This window comes from Vitis riparia, chromosome 15, assembly GCF_004353265.1.
Source record: "Vitis riparia cultivar Riparia Gloire de Montpellier isolate 1030 chromosome 15, EGFV_Vit.rip_1.0, whole genome shotgun sequence".
NCBI lineage: Eukaryota > Viridiplantae > Streptophyta > Magnoliopsida > Vitales > Vitaceae > Vitis > Vitis riparia.
Window position 1 is genome coordinate 1,649,626 of NC_048445.1, and position 21,248 is coordinate 1,670,873.

Below are 21,248 nucleotides of genomic sequence, written 5' to 3' on the forward strand. Positions count from 1 at the left end.
TTTAATAAGAGCAAAAAGATTCAATATCTTTAAAAATGAAAAATAAAAAAATATTATTGTTTTTTATTTGACATAAAATAGAAATATATATTGGAATAAAAAGGAAAAAAAAAAGTTAGAAATGAGTAATATTTAATAGGGAATAGAAAAGGAAAAAAAATACAAAAAAAAAAATTAAAATTCACACTCACTTGTAGGCATATAAGGGATAAGGGTATTTTAGGAATTAATGAAAGACAATATCCTTCATCTTAATTTTCATACTTTGTTTGGGTTTTGGGCTTAAATATAGGTGGTTGGAGGACCAAATATTAACTTTTGGGCCCAGTTGGCCCAAAACACAATTCTCCCCATTTTTTTCTCTCTTTATTTCTTTAAAGAGAAATGCTGATATTATACAAAATTACTGAAATACCGTTCCCAAACCCCACGTATCTCAACCGTCCGTTCACTGGTGGCCTACAGTCACCCAACGATCATAGATCCATGCCGTCAAAAAATGTGAGTACGACAACACGTGGCACAGTTCCACTGGGACAACCCATTGTCGTCTCTTCGGGCGGGTGGACTAAGAGGAGAAGATCGCAATTGGGCGGCGAGTAATCTCAGAGGAAATGGGCGATCTTTACGCGTTGGATTTCGATGGAATTCTCTGCGATAGCTGTGGAGAGAGCTCTCTCTCCGCTGTCAAGGTTTCGCTCTTCTCCGTTTTCGTCACCATGTTTGGTTCCGAGAAAATAAAGTAAAAGCAAGATAAAATTAGCCATTGTGCAAAATTGCCGAAGCTGTTTACTTCATTTTCTTGGCAACCAAACAGAGGTTTTAGGGCTTAACGGAGTAAATTACGTTTTTGATGTTGTTCTCCTTTGTAGGCTGCTAAGGTGAGATGGCCTGGTTTGTTTGACGGTGTGGATTCGAAGTTGGAGGATTGGATTGTTGATCAGATGTTCATAGTAAGCTATTCTTCTTCCTCCCTGTTCTTCAAGTCATCGAATACTATTCTTTATCGTTTTTTCTAAAGCCTTTTTATGTGAATGATGGCTGGATGTGATATTGAAAATAAAGAATTGAAGTTGGAAAAAATTGGAAATCTGGATCCGTTTATTGGAAAATTTCTTTCCCGGTTTCATACATCTTCTGGAATTTGACATAACTAGCGAATTTTCTTAAAAACAATTTTATGCTTTTCAAAAACATGTGTTTGATAAATTTTTGATCAAGAACAATTTTTTTCAAATTTGTTTTCAGTGTTATTAAACTATTAAAATATAAAAAAAAAATATTGAAAATATGAATACATAGTTAAATTTAGTTCATTCATAAAGAAAAAGGCAAATTTTATATTTGAATTTATAAAAATGGCAGATACGACCGGTGGTAGAAACTGGGTATGAAAATCTACTGCTTGTGAGGTTGCTGCTGGAGATGAGACTGCCATCCATCAGGAAGTCCTCGGTTGTAGAGTGGATATCCATGCAACTCTGGCTTTTATTATCAGTTGGATGCAAAATATGGGTTATTTTGTTGTCAATTCGAGTTTCTACTTTGATATGAATGACACTGTAGTGGAAATCTTAGGCTTTGTTTGGGTCTTTTTTAAAAACAATCTTTTAATTATTTTCAGAACTAAAATTTTGTTTGTAAAGGAGAAAGTGTTCTTAACTTCTGCGATACACTTGTATGAAATGTAAGAATTTCTAAAATATTCTCTGTAATTTCAATTGCTACTCAAAATACTTTATAAAAGACAACTGAAAATAAAGGTGACACTTCATATTAATAGAGTTCAGGCATTTTACTATATTTAAGATCCTCCTATTCAGTAAACATGTTGAGCTAAATCTTTTATAAATTTATATGATTAATTTCTTAATCAAACATACTTACTATTCAATTCACCTATTTATTTAAAACTAAATTTAAAATGAATTAATTTGGGTCAAATTCTTACTATACAAATTGAACCAAAAACAAGTTATGTAAATCGAATTAAATTTGACCAAACCCAAAATTATATTCAACACAAATCCATGAAAAGTGAATTAGAGTTCAAATCATATGGATGAATTGTATCAAATTTTACCACTTCTAACTGAAAATCATCTCAATTTTTTTCTAAAAAAATAACATACTTTTAGAATAAATTCTCACAAAAAATGTTTTTCATTCAACATGTTTTCTAAGTTAGACAGTTTGCAAACATTATCCATTGTTTGGTTTTCACCTGATAGTCATGGCTTAACGTCCTAGGTTGTAGAGGGGCTTACAATCGAGGGGATATTGGAGAACTGGTCAAAGCTCAAACCTGTCATAATGGAAGAATGGGACGAGAAAAGGGAACCTCTGGTAGATCTTTTTGGAAAGGTCAGGGATGAATGGATGGAGGATGACTTGGCCACTTGGATTGATGCAAATAGGTAAAATTCCTTTGATAAGGTGGGATCAAACATGCAAAGATAATGTATATTACTGAAAAGCCAGTGAATAGAGTACATAATATAGGATTTGCTGTGGTTTCTCTTATATGGGCTAGTATATTTCCAGTTTAGAGACATCCCTGCATTCCTTTGCTTGGCTATTAGCAATTTCATAGACACCATATTTGTTTCCTACATGTAATAAGACTCAGGTGGTGTTTGTTTTTTTACTTAATTCTAAATAAAACCTTAATGCTTAATAGTGTTAAATATTAGGTTGTTTGTTTTTATAGTATTTTATTTCTATTAAGTATTAAAAAGTAAAAAAAATCAATATGTTATTTTTTCTATTTAGAAAAAGCTACATATTTTGGCTTTTTCTATTTAGTAAAAAGTTTATAATAAGTCATGAAAAAATAGAAAAACAAACAACCTAAATTCTAAAACTAAATTGTTTTTAGCAAAAAGCCAAAAAAACAAACACCACCTCAATCTGCTGAAAAACAAGTCAAAATGTAGTCAAAATTCTTTGCACATTTGAAGGAGATCATTGAAGCTCCTCCAAATATTGTAATATTGTAAATGGGTTATTGCTCGAGTAAAAATTTGGTTTCTTTTGCTTAATTCGGTTTTGATGGTTTAACAATTGATCAAAAAGTTGCTTCTATTGCAGATTTTACCCAGGTGTTGCTGATGCTTTGAAGTTTGCAAGCTCAAAGGTCTACATCGTTACCACAAAACAGGTGTGTTTATTGTCAAAGTATATATAACTAGACACTGAATACAGCATTCTAATTGGGATTTTGAAATCAAATCTCCTATAAGTAAATTCTTTATTTGCTAAAGGTGCAGTTTCTCTTCTTCTTAGATCTCTTACTGTTTTTCTTTGTCATCTACTCTCTCTCCCCCCTTTCCTCCTCTCCATTTCAGGGCAGATTTGCAGAAGCATTACTACGAGAGCTTGCAGGAGTGACAATACCATCTGAAAGAATCTATGGTCTGGGAACAGGGTTCGTATGTTTTCTACCTGTTGATGTCGAGAAATAGCACTAACCATTGCATCTGGTACTTCAACAATCTACTGTTGTTTAATTTTTCGTTTTCTTATTTTGAAAATTGCTACAGTCCTAAGGTTGAAGTGCTCAAGCAGCTTCAGAAGCAATCAGAACACCAGGGCCTGACACTACAGTAAGATTTTTTTGGTGCTTAGTATATCAGCAACAGAATCGTCATCTTAATGCCTCCTTAATCAGACTGTTTTTTCATTTTCATAATCTTTCTGCCCATCAGTAATCCTAATGTGAAGTTAAATTGAAAACTAATATGAACTTACCCAATTTTGTCCAGTTTTGTTGAAGATAGACTTGCAACCCTCAAGAATGTCATCAAAGAGCCTGAATTAGATGGGTGGAATTTGTATCTTGGTAATTTTTCCTCACTTTGCTTCTTCCTTTGTTAAAATTACATGTATGTTATCTTCCTCAACTTCCTTGTCTCTTTTCGTTCAATGGGGTGCCTTGTTGGGGCAGGGAAATGGGGATACAACACCCAGAAAGAAAGAGAGGAAGCAGCTGGCATTAGCAGGATCCAACTTCTTGAGCTCTCTGACTTTAGTAAGAAATTGAAATAGTCATTTCTCCACTAGATCCCTATTTATTTATTGGGTACCAATTCCATTTACGAATGCAAATGACACTTGATCTACATTATTACTTATGGTGTAGTCTGAATTAGACTGATTAAACCCAACATTTTTTCTTTTTCCTTCCCAAACTGTTGAAAAGATTTCTTTGGTCTCAGAATAAAGGGTGCCAGGATCACTGGAGTTGCATGTGATATCCTATATCTTAATGTTTTGCATGCTTAATTCCTGGTAACATCGTCATGGTCCATGTGAAGTCTCTAACAATTGAAACAGAAAACACCTGAAAACTTTGAGCTGTTGCAAAAGGAAATCTGATGTATAAACCCTAAAACCCTAAACACCCCAAAAAACCCATCACCAGAAGGAAATATCATCTACTGTATGTACTATACATACACACATTATGCACAACTGCACATGGTTATAGCCTATGGCCTTATACATAACTGTTCATACATTGATATGCTATATGAAGTAAGCAAGCTTTGCATGCTAAGGCAGGAGTTTAAGTTGGAAAAATTAGATCATGGATTTGCAAAAGAGGAATCAGACAAAGGTGGAAGAACAATCTTCCAAATGATAAGTCTATTAATGCAAAGATATCAACAATGGATTCTACCAAAGGGTATACAATGCTCAATCGTGTTATCTAAGGGCAATTTCTGGTCAACTACAACCCTTCTTTCAGGTTTCAATTCTCTCGGACACTATAATTTCTTCCTTGTTTTACTAAATTTGAAGCATCTCGACCATGGATCAGACAAAAGCGAATAGAGTAAAAACAATGCTCCATAGGGGTATCTAAGTAGGATTTCCAGTCAACTATAACTCCTCTTTCGGGTGCCCATTTTCCTTCCTAGGACTGTCACTTTTCTCCTTGTTTTTCTCTTTGTGGAGCATCTCAACAACTTCCTCTAGAGGAGGGTCTCCAGGTCTTCGAAAAACTTGATCCCCTATCTTCACCTCATAAGCTTCTGGTTCATTCAATATGAACTCTTTCAACTGAGAGCCAAAATGGATTAAACACTCTGATATTAAGAACTAAGAATTCTAAAACAAACAGATCATCATTGTAAACCAAGACAACTGTATGCAGAACTAAATCTAATCCTTATATCAAAGAACACGATTGATCGCAATGCATTGATAGCGAAAGATTGATTGGATTAGATCTTGAGGTTCTCACTTAGAGATGACTGAAGCTTACCTCTGTTATGTCTTGGCCTTTTTCCATAGTGAACATGACTGTGCTTATATCTACGCCCATGAAATTAGCCTCGATCGCTCCGGTCCTGAGAACCTTTGTCCATTTCATAGCAATCTCAGCTACCATATCCTGAAAATAAAGCAAAATCCTGTTATAATGTCAACAACCGAGATGATCTTTTGCCGCATAGAAACCTTTATTAGCTTCTATCATTCAGAGGATCGAGGAACCATCATAGACAAAAGACTGAAATTCAAGGATCCAGACCTATCAAACCCTAAAATTCAAGAACCAAGAACAAGGTTCAATTACCGGAGACCGACGAACTCCCAATCGAAGCTTAACGAACCCGAAGGCCGGCCCGGAATGCCGCTTTAACATTTCGGCCTGGATCTCGGACAAGTCCATCCCCGAAAAATCGGTTGGGGGAGGGTCGAATTTTGTGGGTGGAGCAGATCTTTTGCCCCATTCCTTCCAAGCCTCGTCCTCCTCGTCGTCGACCACGTCGTCGAGCTCATCGGGGATCTGTACCGAGCGCTTTCCGCCGGCGGCGAGTTCGATTCCAGCGACGATTAGGGTTAGGAGAAGAAGGCGAAGGAGAGAAGACGAATAGTTGGCGTGGTTCGCCATTGTAACGTGGAAAATGCAGAGGGAGGGGTAGTAGTGGAATTTTATATAGCTTTTGCAGTGTGCACAAGGTTCTAACTGCGCACCAGTGGAACATGTTAGAGAAGAGGCAAGTGTAATGTGAGCGCATTGTGGATTTTGATGTTCATGGTGAGAGCGCCAGCCCGAAAAGGTGAACAGTTTGAAATCATAAGAAATTGGCATTAAATTCATTATCGAGATTAAACCTGTCTCTATTTAAAAAAAAAATTTATTTTATTTTATATGAATAAAAATTTTTAAATTTTAATATAGAAAAATGTTATAACCACAACTAAGTTTTTATCTTTTTTAAATAAAATATTAAATATTTTAACCAAAAAAAAAAGTTAAAACTATATTCAATTAACAATTGTAAGTTAAAATTAAAAATAAAAAAAAAATCATGATAATTGATTTTGATTTTCACATGAAAATTTAAAATTTTAAAAAAAATAGAAAATGATAAATGTAATTTTATTTAATCTATAATAAGATTTATCAAATAAATAAATATTTTATTTAATATGATATATAAAATTTTATATTCTAAACATCTTTGTACATTAATTTTTTCTTATTAATTATTTATCATATATTATTATTATTATTATTATTATTATTATTATTATTATTATATGTTTAAAGTGTTTTTAGATTAAAATCAATAACTATGAAAAGATGAAAGAGTGAAAAAAATTAAATTTAAAAAAAAAGTTTGATATTTTTTAGGTAAAATGAAGAAAAAAGAAAAATAATGTGGCTATGGACCACGCATTTCGTGCTCATGCGTTTCCCACTCGATGACGAGCTCGATTTTTATTGATTTAAGAAAATGATTTGAAGTCGCCACTTATTTTTGTTTTATTTTTAAAGGGTAAACAAAATAAAAAAGAAAAACCCTAAGTGTGACTCCTTGTTTTGGAAAAGGTGGTCTGTGAAAAACCGGATCGGGTTCGGGGGTCAGGTTACTTATCGGGAAGGTACAGTAAAGACCATAGCACCCCTCTAAGTCCCTAAAGTCGGGTTTCTACTAATAAAATGAAGCTTACATGACAATTAATGAGAAAAATCAATGAATACTTGAGCGATCATGCACATATGAGAGTCAAAAAATACATATAGACTAACCAGAGTGAGAATGAGTGTATACCTGGGCAACGAACCATCATGCGCAATCAAGAGAGGGGGTTAGTGCACAATTAAAGAACAATAGCATGCATGTCAGAGAGCAGGATAAATCAATCATGTATCATAATCAAATCAGTCAATCAATCAATCAATCATAAATCACATATGTGGGGCCCCCACCAAAGCCCGATTTATATTGCATGAATTAATCCCATAAATTCCATTATTCGGAATTACGGAAAATTCGTTCATGCTTATTAAAGTCAAGAGGAGCAGAAGATTGTTTGAAAGCCAGAGCGGAATTAAAACTATTCGGGAGAAAATTAGATTTTTGAAATTTAATTGAAAAATTGAAATATCGAAGATCACTAGAAATTTGAAGTTTTAGAGTTTGTTTGGAATTTGGATCTTTAGGAATTAAATTTGAAAGAAATTGAAATTTTGAAAAATTAAACTTTAATGATTGGAATTTTTAAAGGAAATAAATAAATAAATAAATAAAATAATGATAATAATAACGAAAATAATAATGATTAAATAAATATGTGTGAAAAATTAGAATTATGGGAATTGGGGATTAGAATTTAAAAACCGGAATTTATAATTATTGTTATTATTTTTTGAAGATTTATTTTTAGATGATATTTTAAAAATTAAATTTAGTAACTAGACTTTTTGAAAAATTTATATGAAGATGAAATTTAGAAAATAATAATAATAATAATAATAATGAGATAAACTAAAGTAAAACTTGGAGGTTAGAATGAAAACGTGTAAGACCAAAATAAAAATGGGCATGTACATTCCAGGATGGCCCACAAAAAAAATCTTCCGTTGACTTCATTGCCATGTGATGATTCCAAAGCAAGAAAATAATAATAAAAGAAAACCACAATGGTTCTCGGATGTAAGAGGAATGAATGGGTTTATAGGTATTTAGGTGGGGTAGGTTAGTGATTGCAGAGCGTAAAGGAAGAAAAGAATCTGAAGTATTAAAAAGCCACACTTCATTTCCTCGTTAATGGGCTTGAAAACAGGTGGATCATAGGATTTTATTTTATTTTTTTAAATGTCATGAAGGAGGTAGAATCATTTTCGAACACAAAATAGGGCAAAAATGGGAACCATCAGCCATGGAGAACAAAACATAAATCTTCCCAAGATCAACAGAGACGCATCTCAATAATAATACATGAAGGGAAAGAAGAGAAAGAAACAAAACACAGTAGAAAACTTAAAGTTTCAGATAACTAACCCTGGATGACTCCTTTGTATCAAAAGGTTGCTTGGTTTCAAGCCAGCTGCAACCCCTCTCCTCTGTTTTAAACTTCCTCTATGAACGCCCCTTTTTTCCTCTGTAACTCCTATAGGAGAAGAACCCAAATTCCTTCCTAACTCGCCAAACCTTTCTCAAAACTCTCCTCTACAGCCGGCTGCTCCTAAAAACTCCAAAAATCCTCCAAAAAGAAAACCTCACTCTCTAGCAATCCTCTTTTCCAAAACTCTCCCGCTACTACCCACCATGCTCTCCTCTTCCCTCTCTAGCAAACCTGCTCTGTTTTTCTCAGCTTTCTCTCTCACCCTCCGTCCTCCCCATTAAAAAAATATCCTCTGTTCTCTAAATCTCCTCTCCCTCTCTCACTGCAGCCTTCCTCCGTCGTAGCCTAAGCTCAAGGAATACTCCCCAGAAAAATCTCCCCCTCTCGGCTCTCTGCTCTCCCAAAAAAATATCTTCCAACGGCACCCTCTGCCTCTACTACCCTGCAGCTGGCAGAAAAAACAGGTATCCCTTTATTTTTCTGCATGCAGCAGGCCATCCTTCCATAACAGAAAGCATGCTCCTTCTTCTAGAATCTTCCTTATCTTTACAGGTGTCGGTCTCCTATTCGTCTTCCAAGTCCACTATTTGATTCCACTAATAGCCAACCCGAGAGTGACACGTGGCCAAATATGCTGCAGCAAAACAAGCCCCACATGGGGTCTACAGTGGCATATTGATTAGTCAATATCTTTTGACTTATCTTAAAAATAAAAAAAATATAAAAAACAAATGGGTTAATCCAAGTAGAAAAAATTAAAGAGCAATTTTAGACTTTTTAATGAAATTACTATTTGATTATATGTTTATTGGATTACTTTTTAAAAGTTTTTAAAAATTCTATATTTTACAAGGCTATCTATTTTGAAAAATAATGAGTAGCTCCCATTATATTGTAATTTTATTATAATTAATGATGACTTTGACACTTATATTAATTTGACAAGTGACAATAATTTAAAAATAATTCCAAAGATGCGACCCAATATATTGTTTGGTTTTGGGAACAAATCTTCAATAAGTTAAGAGTTAGTTTTTCCTGTTTATATTTTCTCATTACGGCGCATTGCCTCATTACCTTGAGGCATGGAAGTATAAAAAAGTGAAGTATGAACTTCGATTCAGATTGAAATATAGAGTCAGAGCCTAAGGATATCGAGTAACATGGCACGAAAAAACAAGAAAACGACGGAGCTAGAAAACAAGAAAACGACAGAGCAATGGGATGACACGAAGGAAATGACGGAGGATGATGATCAGAGAAAAGAGAATATTGATACCGAGTCAGAGCATAGGGAGGATACTAACGAAATAATGGAGGATACGGACGAAATGAAGAACGAGAACAAGCAGAATAAGAGCAACAAGGATAAGTAGATGGACAATACGGACGAAACCACGACGGAGGATATCGAAGAGCACAACTACGTGGACTTGAAACGGCACTACGTGCCAAGGATTTTGCTAGAGTAAGTATTTCACAAGATTTCAAACCTTCGCATTAAGTTTGGTTCGATTATGGATATCTATCTCACTTCATATGCAATTTGATATGAAAAACGTGTGAATGGGAATATTATTTAATATTATTGTCTTAAACTGTAATGTTGTTTGAAGTTACTTGAATCTTACATATGAGACCTATTTGTAATTTTTCAACACTGAAATGCATATTTAGTTTAAGCCGCTCAATTAATGGAAAAGTAAGTGTTTTAACGGAACATGTAGACTGTTTCATTAATAGTCCAAAGATGCTTCAAATGACCCTCCTCATAGGGTTATATAGAGGGTATGAAGCTTATGGAAACTCTTGGAGCCATTGGTAGGAAGAGTGTGAAAGGTTTTAGAGATATCCACACATCTCTACACTATGATGGAAAGCATGAGAGAAGTCTAAGGCTTTTTAGAAAATTTTAGGGATCTCTTATATATTCTTATACATAGAATTTTGAAGAATGTTTTAGATTATTCTTGAGTTAAAAGGTTCCAAAAACTTCCTAAGGTGCCTATAAATAAGTGAGGCTCTCATTTAGCCAAGACACCACCCGAATTACTTCCTAACCAAGTAAGTGAGTTCCAGAGTACTTGTAAAGCTTCCTTTGATCAATAAAAGTTTCCACGACAGATATACCAAATGGTTAAGAATTAAATTATTTATTTTATTTAATATTTAAATGGTATTAAATTCGTTTATTTTTACATGTTTTAAAATTCTAATAATAAAATTAATATTATTTATTTCTTTTTATTTTATATAATTAAGATAATAAATTAAGAATAAATTTTTCTAAATGATTAATTTAATACATTTCTAAATGTTCACAATACCAAAACTTATTACAGTAACAAGTTTATAATAATTAATTATGTAATTAATTATAAAATTGATAATTAGGTAGCAATTATAATTTTTAATTATATTTAGCTCCTAACAAAATATTAATAATTTTTAAATTCTACATAAAAAGTAAGCAACAAAGCCATGAATGAAAATAAATTATATGAACAAAACATGAATCAAACATAACAGAGTCAAACTAAGTCCAAACAATATCAAACAGAGTATGGGCTTTTTATTTTCTTTCAAACTAAAACTCTCAATGAGTGACACACATACAGAATTATATGAACAAAACATGAATCAAACATAACAGAGTCAAACTAAATCCAAACAATATCAGAGTATGGGCTTATTATTTTCTTTCAAACTAAAACTATCATCATTGGAGACATGAAAAAAGCTTATTATTTATATTCTATCTGTTGGGTTGGGTTATTTCCTTCTTGTGGAGGAAAACCCAAAGCCCAAACATTTAAGGCTTCTTAGGCCTTAATGTATAAAAGGGAAGAAGAAACCGTTTTCTCTTCTTCTTCTTCATCTTTGCAGCCCTAGGAGGAGAGAAGGAAAAAAAAAGGAAGAGAAAGTTAGAGAGAAAAAGAAAAAGAGCCACTGAATTTTTGAAGTTAGAGAGAAGAAAAACGTTGATTTCTTTTCTTCTCTTCACTGTCCAGATTTCATCAAACGGCCGATCCTGCTTCGTGTGTGGTTCGATCGACTTGAAATTCGAAGGAGAGATTTTCAACTCATTGATCTCTAATCTGAATAGTGGAGATCGGATTTGGAGTTCCGGAAGGTTGTTGTTTCAGTCCGTGAACAGTGCGTCTTTGTTGTTGAATTTCTTCTCACCCGGGTAGTTCTGATCTTCAGCTTTGATCGAGATTAATCCGTGGTCTGATCGAGATGATTTTTGGTTAGCACGTTCTTAACTCATTGATCTTCATTTTGAATGGTGGAGATTGGATTTGGAGTTCGGAACAGTGGTGATTTGTGTCCGGGAACAGTGACTCTGTTTTGGTGAGATCTTTCCATTGTTTTATGCAAGTTGTTTTGTATTTGCCAAGACTAATTGTCTTGAGATATGGCTGATGTAAACCTCTAGTTTCATCTAGAGAGAATTGTGTAACCCATTGATTATATTAATGGAGGGTTTAAGTGGCCTAAGGTCCCGTGGTTTTTACTTCTCACATTTGGGAAGGTTTTCAAAACCTTATTTTATTTTTTTATATATATAAAGAAATTGGAATTATATATTTACCAAATTATCCATTTATGTATTTATTCCTATCTATATTATATTAATATTGTTATTCAAGGCATAAATCCTATCTTTCATAGCTAATTAGTAGGTAGAGCTTTATTTCGAGGGGTTGGGGGTTAGGGCTTGTTTTTGCTACCTATAGTATTTTTCTATTGTAATAAACCTTTATTTACTTAATTTTTTATATTTATTTATTATTGTATTTATTTCTTTATTATTGCTACATATTATATTTATAAAAATTTAATTTTTTATTTACTAAATTACTCCAAAATCGATTAAAAACTCAATGAGTAGGTATCTATGAAGGTGAAACTTTATTGCATGGCCTTTCGAGAGGGCTTATTTTTATTAGATAGTGTTAAATATTAAATGTTGAAATATGATGATAGACTATTGAGTTCATTCCCTATCGTCGGATCACTTTTTTTTTCTATTTAGAAAAGTTTTTAAAATATTAGAAAATGTATTTCAAAATGAAATGTGAAATAAAATTTTAAAGGTACAAGATATAAATTTTAAAGTAGATTGTATTGAATTTAAACACACAAAAAAATAATGTCAAAGTTATCTCAAATTTTAATATAAATTTTTTTAAAATCCCAAATAGTAATTATTTTTATTTTCCATTAAATAGATTTATCAAATAATATGTGTTTATATTTGAATTTAGGATGTGACTTCTTTATAAAAGTTCAAACCTTAAATAGAAAAAAAAAAAAAAAAAAGTGCCAAAACAAAACAAAAAAATCATTTTATTTTAGATAAATTTATTAAAAAGAGATTTTTTTTTTTTCTTTTTTCCATTTGAATTTTAAGAATCCCTTTTGAAATTCCAAAAATAATTATTTATGCTTTAGAAAAAGAGGTATTTGGAAAGGATTTAATTGGTAAAGTTTCTAAATTATCCCATACCTCTCATCCATTCTCATTTTCATTCCAACGTATATCTTGTCTTCCACAAAATAGTTTTTGAATTTATGAATTATTTTTTTAAAAATAAAATAAAATTATATATAAAAATAAAAAATATATGGACTTCTTCTCTACCAAACACACCATTAAAAAAACCCGAATATTCAATAGACAATACACTCCTCCTCCGGGAAGAAGGGAAACTTTCCTCATATATACGACCCGAATATTCAAAAGACATTAGTTTTTCGAGGGGAGGAAGATGAATGAGCTTCGAGGAGCATGGGTTGTAGAGGGTTACCTTATAAGAATCATCTTCAACTAGAATCAACCAGCCATGAGAAGATCCTTCACACATCGATCGCCCAAGCCTCAACTGAAACTCCCAAAGGCTTTTTCCTGTCATGACGTCATATAAACAGCACCTTTCTCTGGTATGGGACTTTTTGGTGCAGACGACAATGGCGTTTATGGTTAGAGCGCAAATGTTGAAGTTTTTCACGAACTGCATATTGCCATTCAATGCAAACCTCACTGAATGTGAGGTAGTCCTCCATGGGCACTAAATAATCTAAGATCAAATCGATAAGATTTATAGGAAGGGATGCCCAATCTGAACTTGGCAAAGCCATTATTCTGATTGTGATCGAGAAGAGGAAAAATTAGGGTTTAACAAAACTATGGTTTAACGTATAAGAAAAAATAAAGGGCGGTGCATGTGTATATACATATAGGAATGACGATCCAATTAGGTTTAGAAACCTAATTTCAATCCAATGTAACTCTCTAGATTTATAGAATTTAATAATAAAATTTAATCTTATAATAAATATTTTAGTTTAATTTATATCTATATCTATATATTAAAGAATCCTCTTTGTAGAGTACTTCTTATTTTTTAAAAATAAATTATATTTTGAAATTTTCTTAAATATCTTATCATGCGTTAAAAATAGGGAGAATTGTGTTTTGGACCCAAAAATTAATATTGGGTCCTCCAATAAATCAAACATTAGAATCAAATTATTCATCTTTTTCAACGACAGGCACATGGAATCTTTTTTATTATAATTAATGATGACCTTGACATCATATTATATTTACTCGACAAGTAACAATAATTTAGATATAATTCCAAATATTCAACCCAATATAATGTTTGGTTTAGGGGAACGAATCTTCTATGAATTATGAAATTAGTTTTTTTTTTTTTATGTATATTTTTTCTTTTAGTAGATGTCTCAATGTTTACGAGCCATTTCTATTTAGAATTTTTTTTTAAATATTAGAAAATATATTTCCAAAATCAAATATAAATTTTTTAAAAAATTATTATTTATAGAAAAGTAGATTATATTAAATTATAAAAAAAAACTAAATATTAAAATCATCTCAAATTTTAATATAAATATTTTTAATATATGCTCCCAAATAATAACTATTAAAATAAATGAATATATGAAGAAATATAAGGCTAATAAAGTATTTCTTATTTTTAATTTATATTTTTTAATATTCATTTTTCTTAATTTTATCATCATAATGGTCTTGTACTTTTTTTTCTCAATTTCCTTTTTTTTTTTTATTCAAAATATCGACCATTTGGATACTACAAAATTTATTAAAGTCTTTGATTCTAGTTGCCTTCAAATATTTCTAAGCTCTAGATTCGTTATTTTGAAAAAGAGCCAAAGAAGGTAAGGATAGGCCAAAAGAAGTAAACAAAAATACATGATTTTGACCCTAACATATTTTATTATATGGTTTTACCAAATTGTATATATATATGCGAATTCTTTATTACACGGTCTTACCCAATGAGATTTATTTATATTTAAAATTGGTACATGAATTATTTATCAAATTGAACCACGCAACCACCAAATCTTAATTTCAACCATTTGCATAATTTATCTTTTCCTAAAGGTGGGATATTAACGCTATATTTGGACGTGTTTTTAGAAAAAAAATTAAAAAAACTGTTTTTGTTTCATAATTTAAAAAAAAAAATGAAAAAAGTAATTTCTACTTATTCTCTAAAAATTATTTTTTATTTTAATTTTTTTGAATTATTTTTAAAAAACAACGGTCAAACCGTATTAAAAAAATTTTAAAATAGTTTGTACCCCTATTCACATACAATTCATCATCCATACGTCAGGGTGTCACCATAATTTATGATTGAAATTTGGAGCACCCATTTTGTTATTTTATTATATAGTTTATTTTTTCATAATTAAATACGTGTAGGCCTCCATTTGCTTTGGAATGAATGGTAGGTGAAGATATGGAGGGACCTCTCTTCTTCCCCTTATCAAAAGGCAGCAAGGTTGCCCTGTCTTTTTCCTATTAAAAGGTGACATTGATTCATGGAATTTGGAAAGATTTTATTGGTAAAGTTTCCAAGTTATTCCACACCTCTCATCCATTCTCCTCAATGTCCTCATCTTCATCCCAATCCAGCAGACTCTGGATTGGAGAGGCATATGTTGTGCTTTGACAAGTTTTCAAAAGTAGTTTTTGAATTTATTAATTATTTTTTTAAAATAAAAATAAATAAATAAAATAATAAGTTTTTCATCCTTAGAATTCATTTGACAATAATTCAAAAAAACTTTTTTAGTCTAATAAGTGTTTTTGAAAAAAAATTAAATATTTTATAAAACTTTAAAAATATTTTTAAATTTTTGAAAAAAAATCATTTTTAACATTAAAATTTTATTTGCAGTTTTTTTTTTTTAAAAAAAAAACCTTATAAGTGATTTTTCTATAAATATTTTTACTATGTTTGGTTCTCAAAAAATATTAAAGAAAAAAAAAATATTAAAATTTTTTTTCTCATATTTGGTTGTCATCTAAAAAATCTCAAAGAAAATTAAATATAATTAGAATTAGTTAGGAATTTATGTATTTTAAATTATTTAATCTTTATATTGATAAGTTAAAAAATAAATAAAATGAATTTGAAGTAGCAAATAAAAATAATTTAATCTCTCTATTTTCTTTCCCTTCTATTTTCTTTCAATTTTTCTAGAAACCAAAAATAGTATTAATCTCTTTTATTTTTTCTTTATATCGAAGAATTTCTTGGTATGTTATAAGAAAGAAAGTAAAATAATTTAAAATAAATTTATTTATACCTATCAACCCCAAATAAAAAGTCAACATTAAATTGACCAACTTGAAGTTATCTTTTGAAGACATTCATAGATATGTCTGTCTATCTTGTTTCAAAACTCTTCTATTTTTAGAAAATTATCAACTTTAAGCCATTCTTTTTAATTCCTTTTCAAAAATGGGTGATTTTCAAAAGGCAGCATTGAATTTTCTTTAACAAAAAGGAATTTTCTCGCCAAACATGACATTATTTTCCATCCATCATACATGGCGGCTGCAAATATAAGATCATGTACTTCCTTTTTGACCAAACCTTCCTCAAAAATGGTCACATTCGCTGCTCCACACGATGGCAGATGGCAGCCCCATTTTTTTAAATTAAAATTAAAAAGCGAGCCATTAATGCAATTTCTCAAAAAAGAGAAGGAATACTCGCAATTATTTAAAAATTTCAGGGGTGGAAAATGCGATTTACGTACTCTTCATTTCTTCTTCTCCAAATTTATTTATTATATAACCTTACTCACACCTCACGCTTGTTGTCTCGAAAGAGCTGAAGTCGAGAGTTTTGAGTTACAGTGAAGAAGCTCTTCGTCAATGGCGGCTTTCTCGAGCTTCTTCAAGAGAAAATCATCGATACCCTTTACCAGTTTCGCTATACGCAGATGGTTCTCCACTCAACCTATCCTCGATTCTCCGTCTTTTTCCCAGAGAATCAGAGATCTGCCCAAGGATCTTCCAGGGACCAACATCAAAAAAGAAGTTTCTCAGGTATTTCTTTTTTCTTCCTCTCTCTTCTTCCCATTCGTTGATTATTTTTCTATCAAATGTGTTTGGTGGGCGAGGAAACTGCGGAAAGCAACAGTTAAACAGTTTAATTTCAGCAATCCGCTCTGGAAACGACGTCGTTTTAAATTTCTCCGTTTCTCTGAACGGCCTCGTTTCGGATTTTCTCCGTTTGGGGTGTTCATGGTTTTTTTGGGTTGGGAGAGATTTTTTTTATTATTATTTTATGAATTTGAGCTGTTTAGTTCATTCAAATCCTTCGTTTTGGCTGTTGGAATTCACTTTTGTTTCATGGTTCAGCTTATTGGGAAGACTCCTCTGGTTTTTCTGAATAAAGTCACAGAAGGGTGTGGAGGTTATGTAGCTGTCAAGCAAGAGATGATGCAACCCACTGCTAGCATCAAAGACAGGTACCCTGAAATTCACTGCAGATAGTGCTTTTACAGATAGCGCTTATATATTTGATTTGTATTTGTTTGTTTCTACTCTTTAGGCCAGCACTAGCCATGATCACAGATGCAGAAGACAAACGGTTGATCACTCCTGGGAAGGTTAGATTACTATTTTATTTTTTTGGTACCATATTGGCTAGAGTTTTTGGGATTTGTCTGATTCCTGATGTGTGTTTGTTAGACTGTGCTGATTGAGCCCACATCGGGAAATATGGGGATTAGCATGGCGTTTATGGCGGCCATGAAAGGGTACAAGATGGTTCTGACCATGCCTTCCTACACAAGCTTGGAGAGGAGAGTGACCATGAGAGCATTTGGGGCTGATTTGATTCTCACTGATCCCACCAAGGGGATGGGAGGAACAGTTAAAAAGGCTTATGAGCTTTTGGAATCCACCCCAGATGCTTTCATGCTTCAACAATTTTCAAATCCTGCCAATACCCAGGTACCTATTCACCATCCCCATGATTTTTTTTCCCTTTATAACCACTTTTTATAGATTTTTCAGAGCTGTGTTTGTCCCAAATGTTCTGAATTTTCCTTGTTTACCTGGTTCCTGATTTTGCTAAACATGATATGAGATATTCAAGGTAGATTGCTTTGTGGATGGTATGTATATGATTGACCTCAAAAATCGAAAAACAGGTGCATTTTGAAACTACAGGTCCAGAGATATGGGAGGATACTCGTGGACAAGTTGACATATTTATAATGGGAATTGGTAGCGGTGGCACTGTCTCTGGGGTTGGACGTTATCTCAAATCCCAGAATCCTAATGTTAAGGTAATAATCTTCTACCTATTTCATCTATATTGTTAGCTTGAATTGAATTGTAGCTCTTCTTTGTTTTTGTTGATTTTTCCTTTTTTAAATTTTTTTTTTTTTTTGTAATCTATTATGGTAGATATATGGACTTGAGCCAACTGAAAGCAACGTACTGAATGGTGGCAAGCCAGGTAATGTCTCAATTCTATAATCTATCTTGTTGTATTCTTCTCAGGGAGATTTTCTGTGTACCCTCTGTTTGGTTGCTAAGAATAGTACAGAATAAAAGAAAATAAGGAGAGGAGGCTAAACATGTCTGGGGTTGGAAGAGTTGTAAGATTCCAACTGTTCTCCTCTTTTCCTATGTCCTCTGCTCTACCAAACGGAACATTAGTGTTGTTATGATCATAAATCACTATGGTGTTAATCCTGTGTTATTGAAAGCTCGTTTATGGCTTGAGTTACAGTCCCTAATGCTGTCAATTGGAACAGGTCCTCATCATATTACAGGCAATGGGGTTGGATTCAAACCAGATATCCTGGACATGGATGTAATGGAAGAAGTTCTCATGGTAAGCAATGTTAACTGTATGATTGGTATGACAGTATGAATTCATTTTTGGTAATTTTATAGCTCCAACAGTCATTCCCAATTTCACTTGACCGAGTTTCAAACTTCACGATCCAGGTTTCTAGCGAAGATGCAGTCAACATGGCCAGGCAGTTGGCACTGAAGGAAGGCCTTATGGTAATAACTCAAATGTCGCTACAAAGTCTCTAATTTTTCAGTCTTTAATTCATATCCTTGGACTCTGGTCTGAATTCCCAACTCATATAGAGCTCTTCTTTACAATAAGCTATGATTCTAATGAAACACTCTAATTTTGGACTCCATGTAGGGATTTGCAATTGGGCTTAAAAGAAAATGACTCAAAGATCGGTTTACATTGATCATTTATCTAACTTCTGGTTCATGCAGGTGGGGATATCATCAGGAGCTAACACAGTTGCAGCACTAAGGCTAGCAAGAAGGCCAGAGAACAAAGGCAAACTAATAGTGGTATGAACACCTTGTATAATTTTCTTCTACAAGCACCATCATCCAAAGTATTATTCATTGCTGAAAGCTGTTGTTGGCTTGAATTTTCAGACTATTCATCCAAGTTTCGGGGAGCGGTACTTGTCATCTGTCCTGTTTCAAGAACTGAGGAAAGAAGCCGAAAACATGCAACCTGTTTCTGTTGATTGATGCTTCTATATACCCTCCTTCCTACTGCTTATGGAGTATTATTACCAGTGATTTTGCCACGTGAAATCAGTTCTATCAGTGAATCATTCTACTTCTTTTCCTCATTTTCCTGTTTCTTTCATTGGTGATTTACTATTGGTATACCAATCCTGTCCTGCAGATCTGTATATTGTTTGTATCAACGTACTCAACTCTCATGGAATCAAAAAGATTTGATGAAATGATATTCTGAATATTTTGTTGTGACACCCTTGTTCTTGACCTCCATTCCTAACACTGAAAACCAGCAAATTTTCAATATTTTTTGTAAGGAAAAAGAAAAAGGGACCCTTGAAACATGGGTAATTAAGGAAATATTTAATTAGGAGTCACCTGCAAAAAATTTATGATTGACATTGGATGGAGTTTACATGAATTTTTTATTGAAGTTGATTTCTTTAACAATCGTTTGGCTGTGTTTTTATTCAAAGTGTTTTTAAAACTGTGTTTTTATTCGAAGTGTTTTTAAAATGTGTTTGATAGTGTTTTTGGAAAGTTTTTTTAATTTTTTTAATATTTGAAATTTTTTATTTTTTAATATTAAAAATATTATAAACACTTTAAAAAATCGTTACCAAGAGAAAGTGTTTTCTTTCATAATGTTTTTAGGAAAATTATCTATTAAGTGTTTCTCAGTAAAACTTTAAAAGTAAATTTTTAATATTAAGTGTTTTTTTTTAAGTAATTCCTAAATTTTGTCTGTGATCTCATTTTTTTAAAAAAAATTAAAAATACTTTCTAAAATTATTATTAAACGCATAAAGAGTGTGTTTGATAATATTTTTATTCAAAATATTTTGATGAGAATTACTTCATCATGCCAAACAGACTCTTATTTATATATCTTCTGATGAAACACAAAACAACACCGGCTTTAGCTCAGTTGGTAGAGCGGAGGACTGTAGTATGGCTGTGATCCTTAGGTCGCTGGTTCGAATCCGGCAAGCCGGATCCTTTTTCTCCTTTTTAGTTTTTACCCTATAAAAACGGCGTCGTTTTACTATTTCTTTTTTATAATATATATATTTTACTGACAAAATTATTTATAAAAAGTGATAAACTAAAAATAAAAATAATTTAAATCATAAAGCCACTAAAAAAATAATTTAATACTTAACTTCGTTAGTTATTATTTTAAAAAAATAAAAAATTAAAGACAAAACCCACCTTACTTTTTGCTTTTAGGATGTAATTATTTTGTGGATTTGGGTTTAGATGCAGGTTTGAATCCACTGAAATTCATGGAATCAAACACCAAAAAAAATAAATTAATAAAAAATAAAAGTGCTTTGAATTGGGGAATAATCATGTACCTTTTTCTCAATGCTATTTGGTTAAAGAGGCATGATATCTACGGATCTACCCATTTTCTAAAAGTCTCAATGGAATCTGCCTAAATTTGGGATTCAAAATAGTTTTTTTTTTTTAAGATATTATTTTAAAATCAAGTTGATTTTTAAAAATAAATTAGACATATTTTTTTTATTATTATAAAATATTATGAGAAATAATTATAAATATGAAAAATAAATTAAAAATTTTGTATTACAAATAACTTCATAATTACTAATGATTAAAAAATGCATGTGATTTTGATTGAAATATTTTTAATTTGTCATAGTTTTCTAAGGTGAATTTTAAAAGTGATTTAAATTTTTTTACAAATCATGTTATTTTTACAAAAGAAATGCTTCATAATACTTGAAAGCGTTTTTATTTCTCTCAATTGTTTTTTCAAGCATATTATAAAATTATTTATTTTATTTTTTTCTCTTCATTTTTTCCTATGATCAAAATAGGAACTCGACCATCGAATAGAGATTCCTCGAACATTCCTAGCTCTCGATCCATCCGTAGATGGACAAAAGTTATTAAGCAAGAGTTTTAATCTCCATGAAAGGTTGTTGCCTAACACATTTCATAGTTTGAATGTATGAGTCTTTATGAAAATCCTCCTAATACT

At 31.8% G+C, this 21,248-nt stretch overlaps 3 protein-coding genes and 1 non-coding gene across 4 annotated transcripts; 3 read left to right on the forward strand and 1 right to left on the reverse strand.

Annotated features, from left to right (window-relative positions):
• Window positions 1-550: 550 nt before the first annotated feature.
• Window positions 551-4,260, forward strand: LOC117932722. Its single transcript, XM_034854016.1, has 9 exons — window positions 551-692; window positions 873-953; window positions 1,366-1,455; window positions 2,251-2,417; window positions 3,091-3,160; window positions 3,348-3,427; window positions 3,543-3,605; window positions 3,765-3,841; window positions 3,947-4,260. The coding sequence occupies exons 1-9, from the start codon at window positions 615-617 to the stop codon at window positions 4,045-4,047; spliced, it is 807 nt and encodes a 268-aa protein (XP_034709907.1). The 5' UTR covers window positions 551-614; the 3' UTR covers window positions 4,048-4,260.
• Window positions 4,261-4,605: 345 nt separating this feature from the next.
• On the reverse strand, window positions 4,606-6,016 carry LOC117932723 (LRP chaperone MESD). The gene is made up of 3 exons (XM_034854017.1): window positions 5,582-6,016; window positions 5,270-5,398; window positions 4,606-5,064 (listed from the first exon to the last, which is right to left on the reverse strand). Exons 1-3 carry the CDS (start codon window positions 5,897-5,899, stop codon window positions 4,885-4,887), a joined length of 627 nt encoding a protein of 208 aa, XP_034709908.1. The 5' UTR covers window positions 5,900-6,016; the 3' UTR covers window positions 4,606-4,884.
• Window positions 6,017-16,528: 10,512 nt separating this feature from the next.
• LOC117931555 (bifunctional L-3-cyanoalanine synthase/cysteine synthase 1, mitochondrial) lies at window positions 16,529-19,481 on the forward strand. The gene is made up of 10 exons (XM_034852531.1): window positions 16,529-16,765; window positions 17,081-17,190; window positions 17,274-17,331; window positions 17,414-17,677; window positions 17,878-18,015; window positions 18,137-18,188; window positions 18,490-18,569; window positions 18,686-18,745; window positions 18,977-19,057; window positions 19,148-19,481. Exons 1-10 carry the CDS (start codon window positions 16,592-16,594, stop codon window positions 19,244-19,246), a joined length of 1,116 nt encoding a protein of 371 aa, XP_034708422.1. The 5' UTR covers window positions 16,529-16,591; the 3' UTR covers window positions 19,247-19,481.
• A 672-nt stretch (window positions 19,482-20,153) lies between these two features.
• On the forward strand, window positions 20,154-20,236 carry TRNAY-GUA. The gene is given in 2 exon segments: window positions 20,154-20,190; window positions 20,201-20,236. It is a non-coding gene; the product is annotated as a tRNA-Tyr (tRNA).
• Window positions 20,237-21,248: the final 1,012 nt, after the last annotated feature.

Bases quoted from the DNA above. Each gene is read 5' to 3' on its own strand.
- LOC117932722 (XM_034854016.1), top strand. From the start codon at position 615: ATGGGCGATCTTTACGCGTTGGATTTCGATGGAATTCTCTGCGATAGC. The intron at 693-872 runs GTTTCGCTCTTC...TCTCCTTTGTAG, and splicing joins GCTCTCTCTCCGCTGTCAAG to GCTGCTAAGGTGAGATGGCC. The intron at 2,418-3,090 runs GTAAAATTCCTT...CTTCTATTGCAG, and splicing joins ACTTGGATTGATGCAAATAG to ATTTTACCCAGGTGTTGCTG.
- LOC117932723 (XM_034854017.1), bottom strand. From the start codon at position 5,899: ATGGCGAACCACGCCAACTATTCGTCTTCTCTCCTTCGCCTTCTTCTC. The intron at 5,399-5,581 runs GTAATTGAACCT...CTTTATTTTCAG, and splicing joins TGGGAGTTCGTCGGTCTCCG to GATATGGTAGCTGAGATTGC. The intron at 5,065-5,269 runs GTAAGCTTCAGT...TTTGGCTCTCAG, and splicing joins AAGGCCAAGACATAACAGAG to TTGAAAGAGTTCATATTGAA.
- LOC117931555 (XM_034852531.1), top strand. From the start codon at position 16,592: ATGGCGGCTTTCTCGAGCTTCTTCAAGAGAAAATCATCGATACCCTTT. The intron at 17,678-17,877 runs GTACCTATTCAC...ATCGAAAAACAG, and splicing joins CAAATCCTGCCAATACCCAG to GTGCATTTTGAAACTACAGG. The intron at 18,016-18,136 runs GTAATAATCTTC...CTATTATGGTAG, and splicing joins CCCAGAATCCTAATGTTAAG to ATATATGGACTTGAGCCAAC.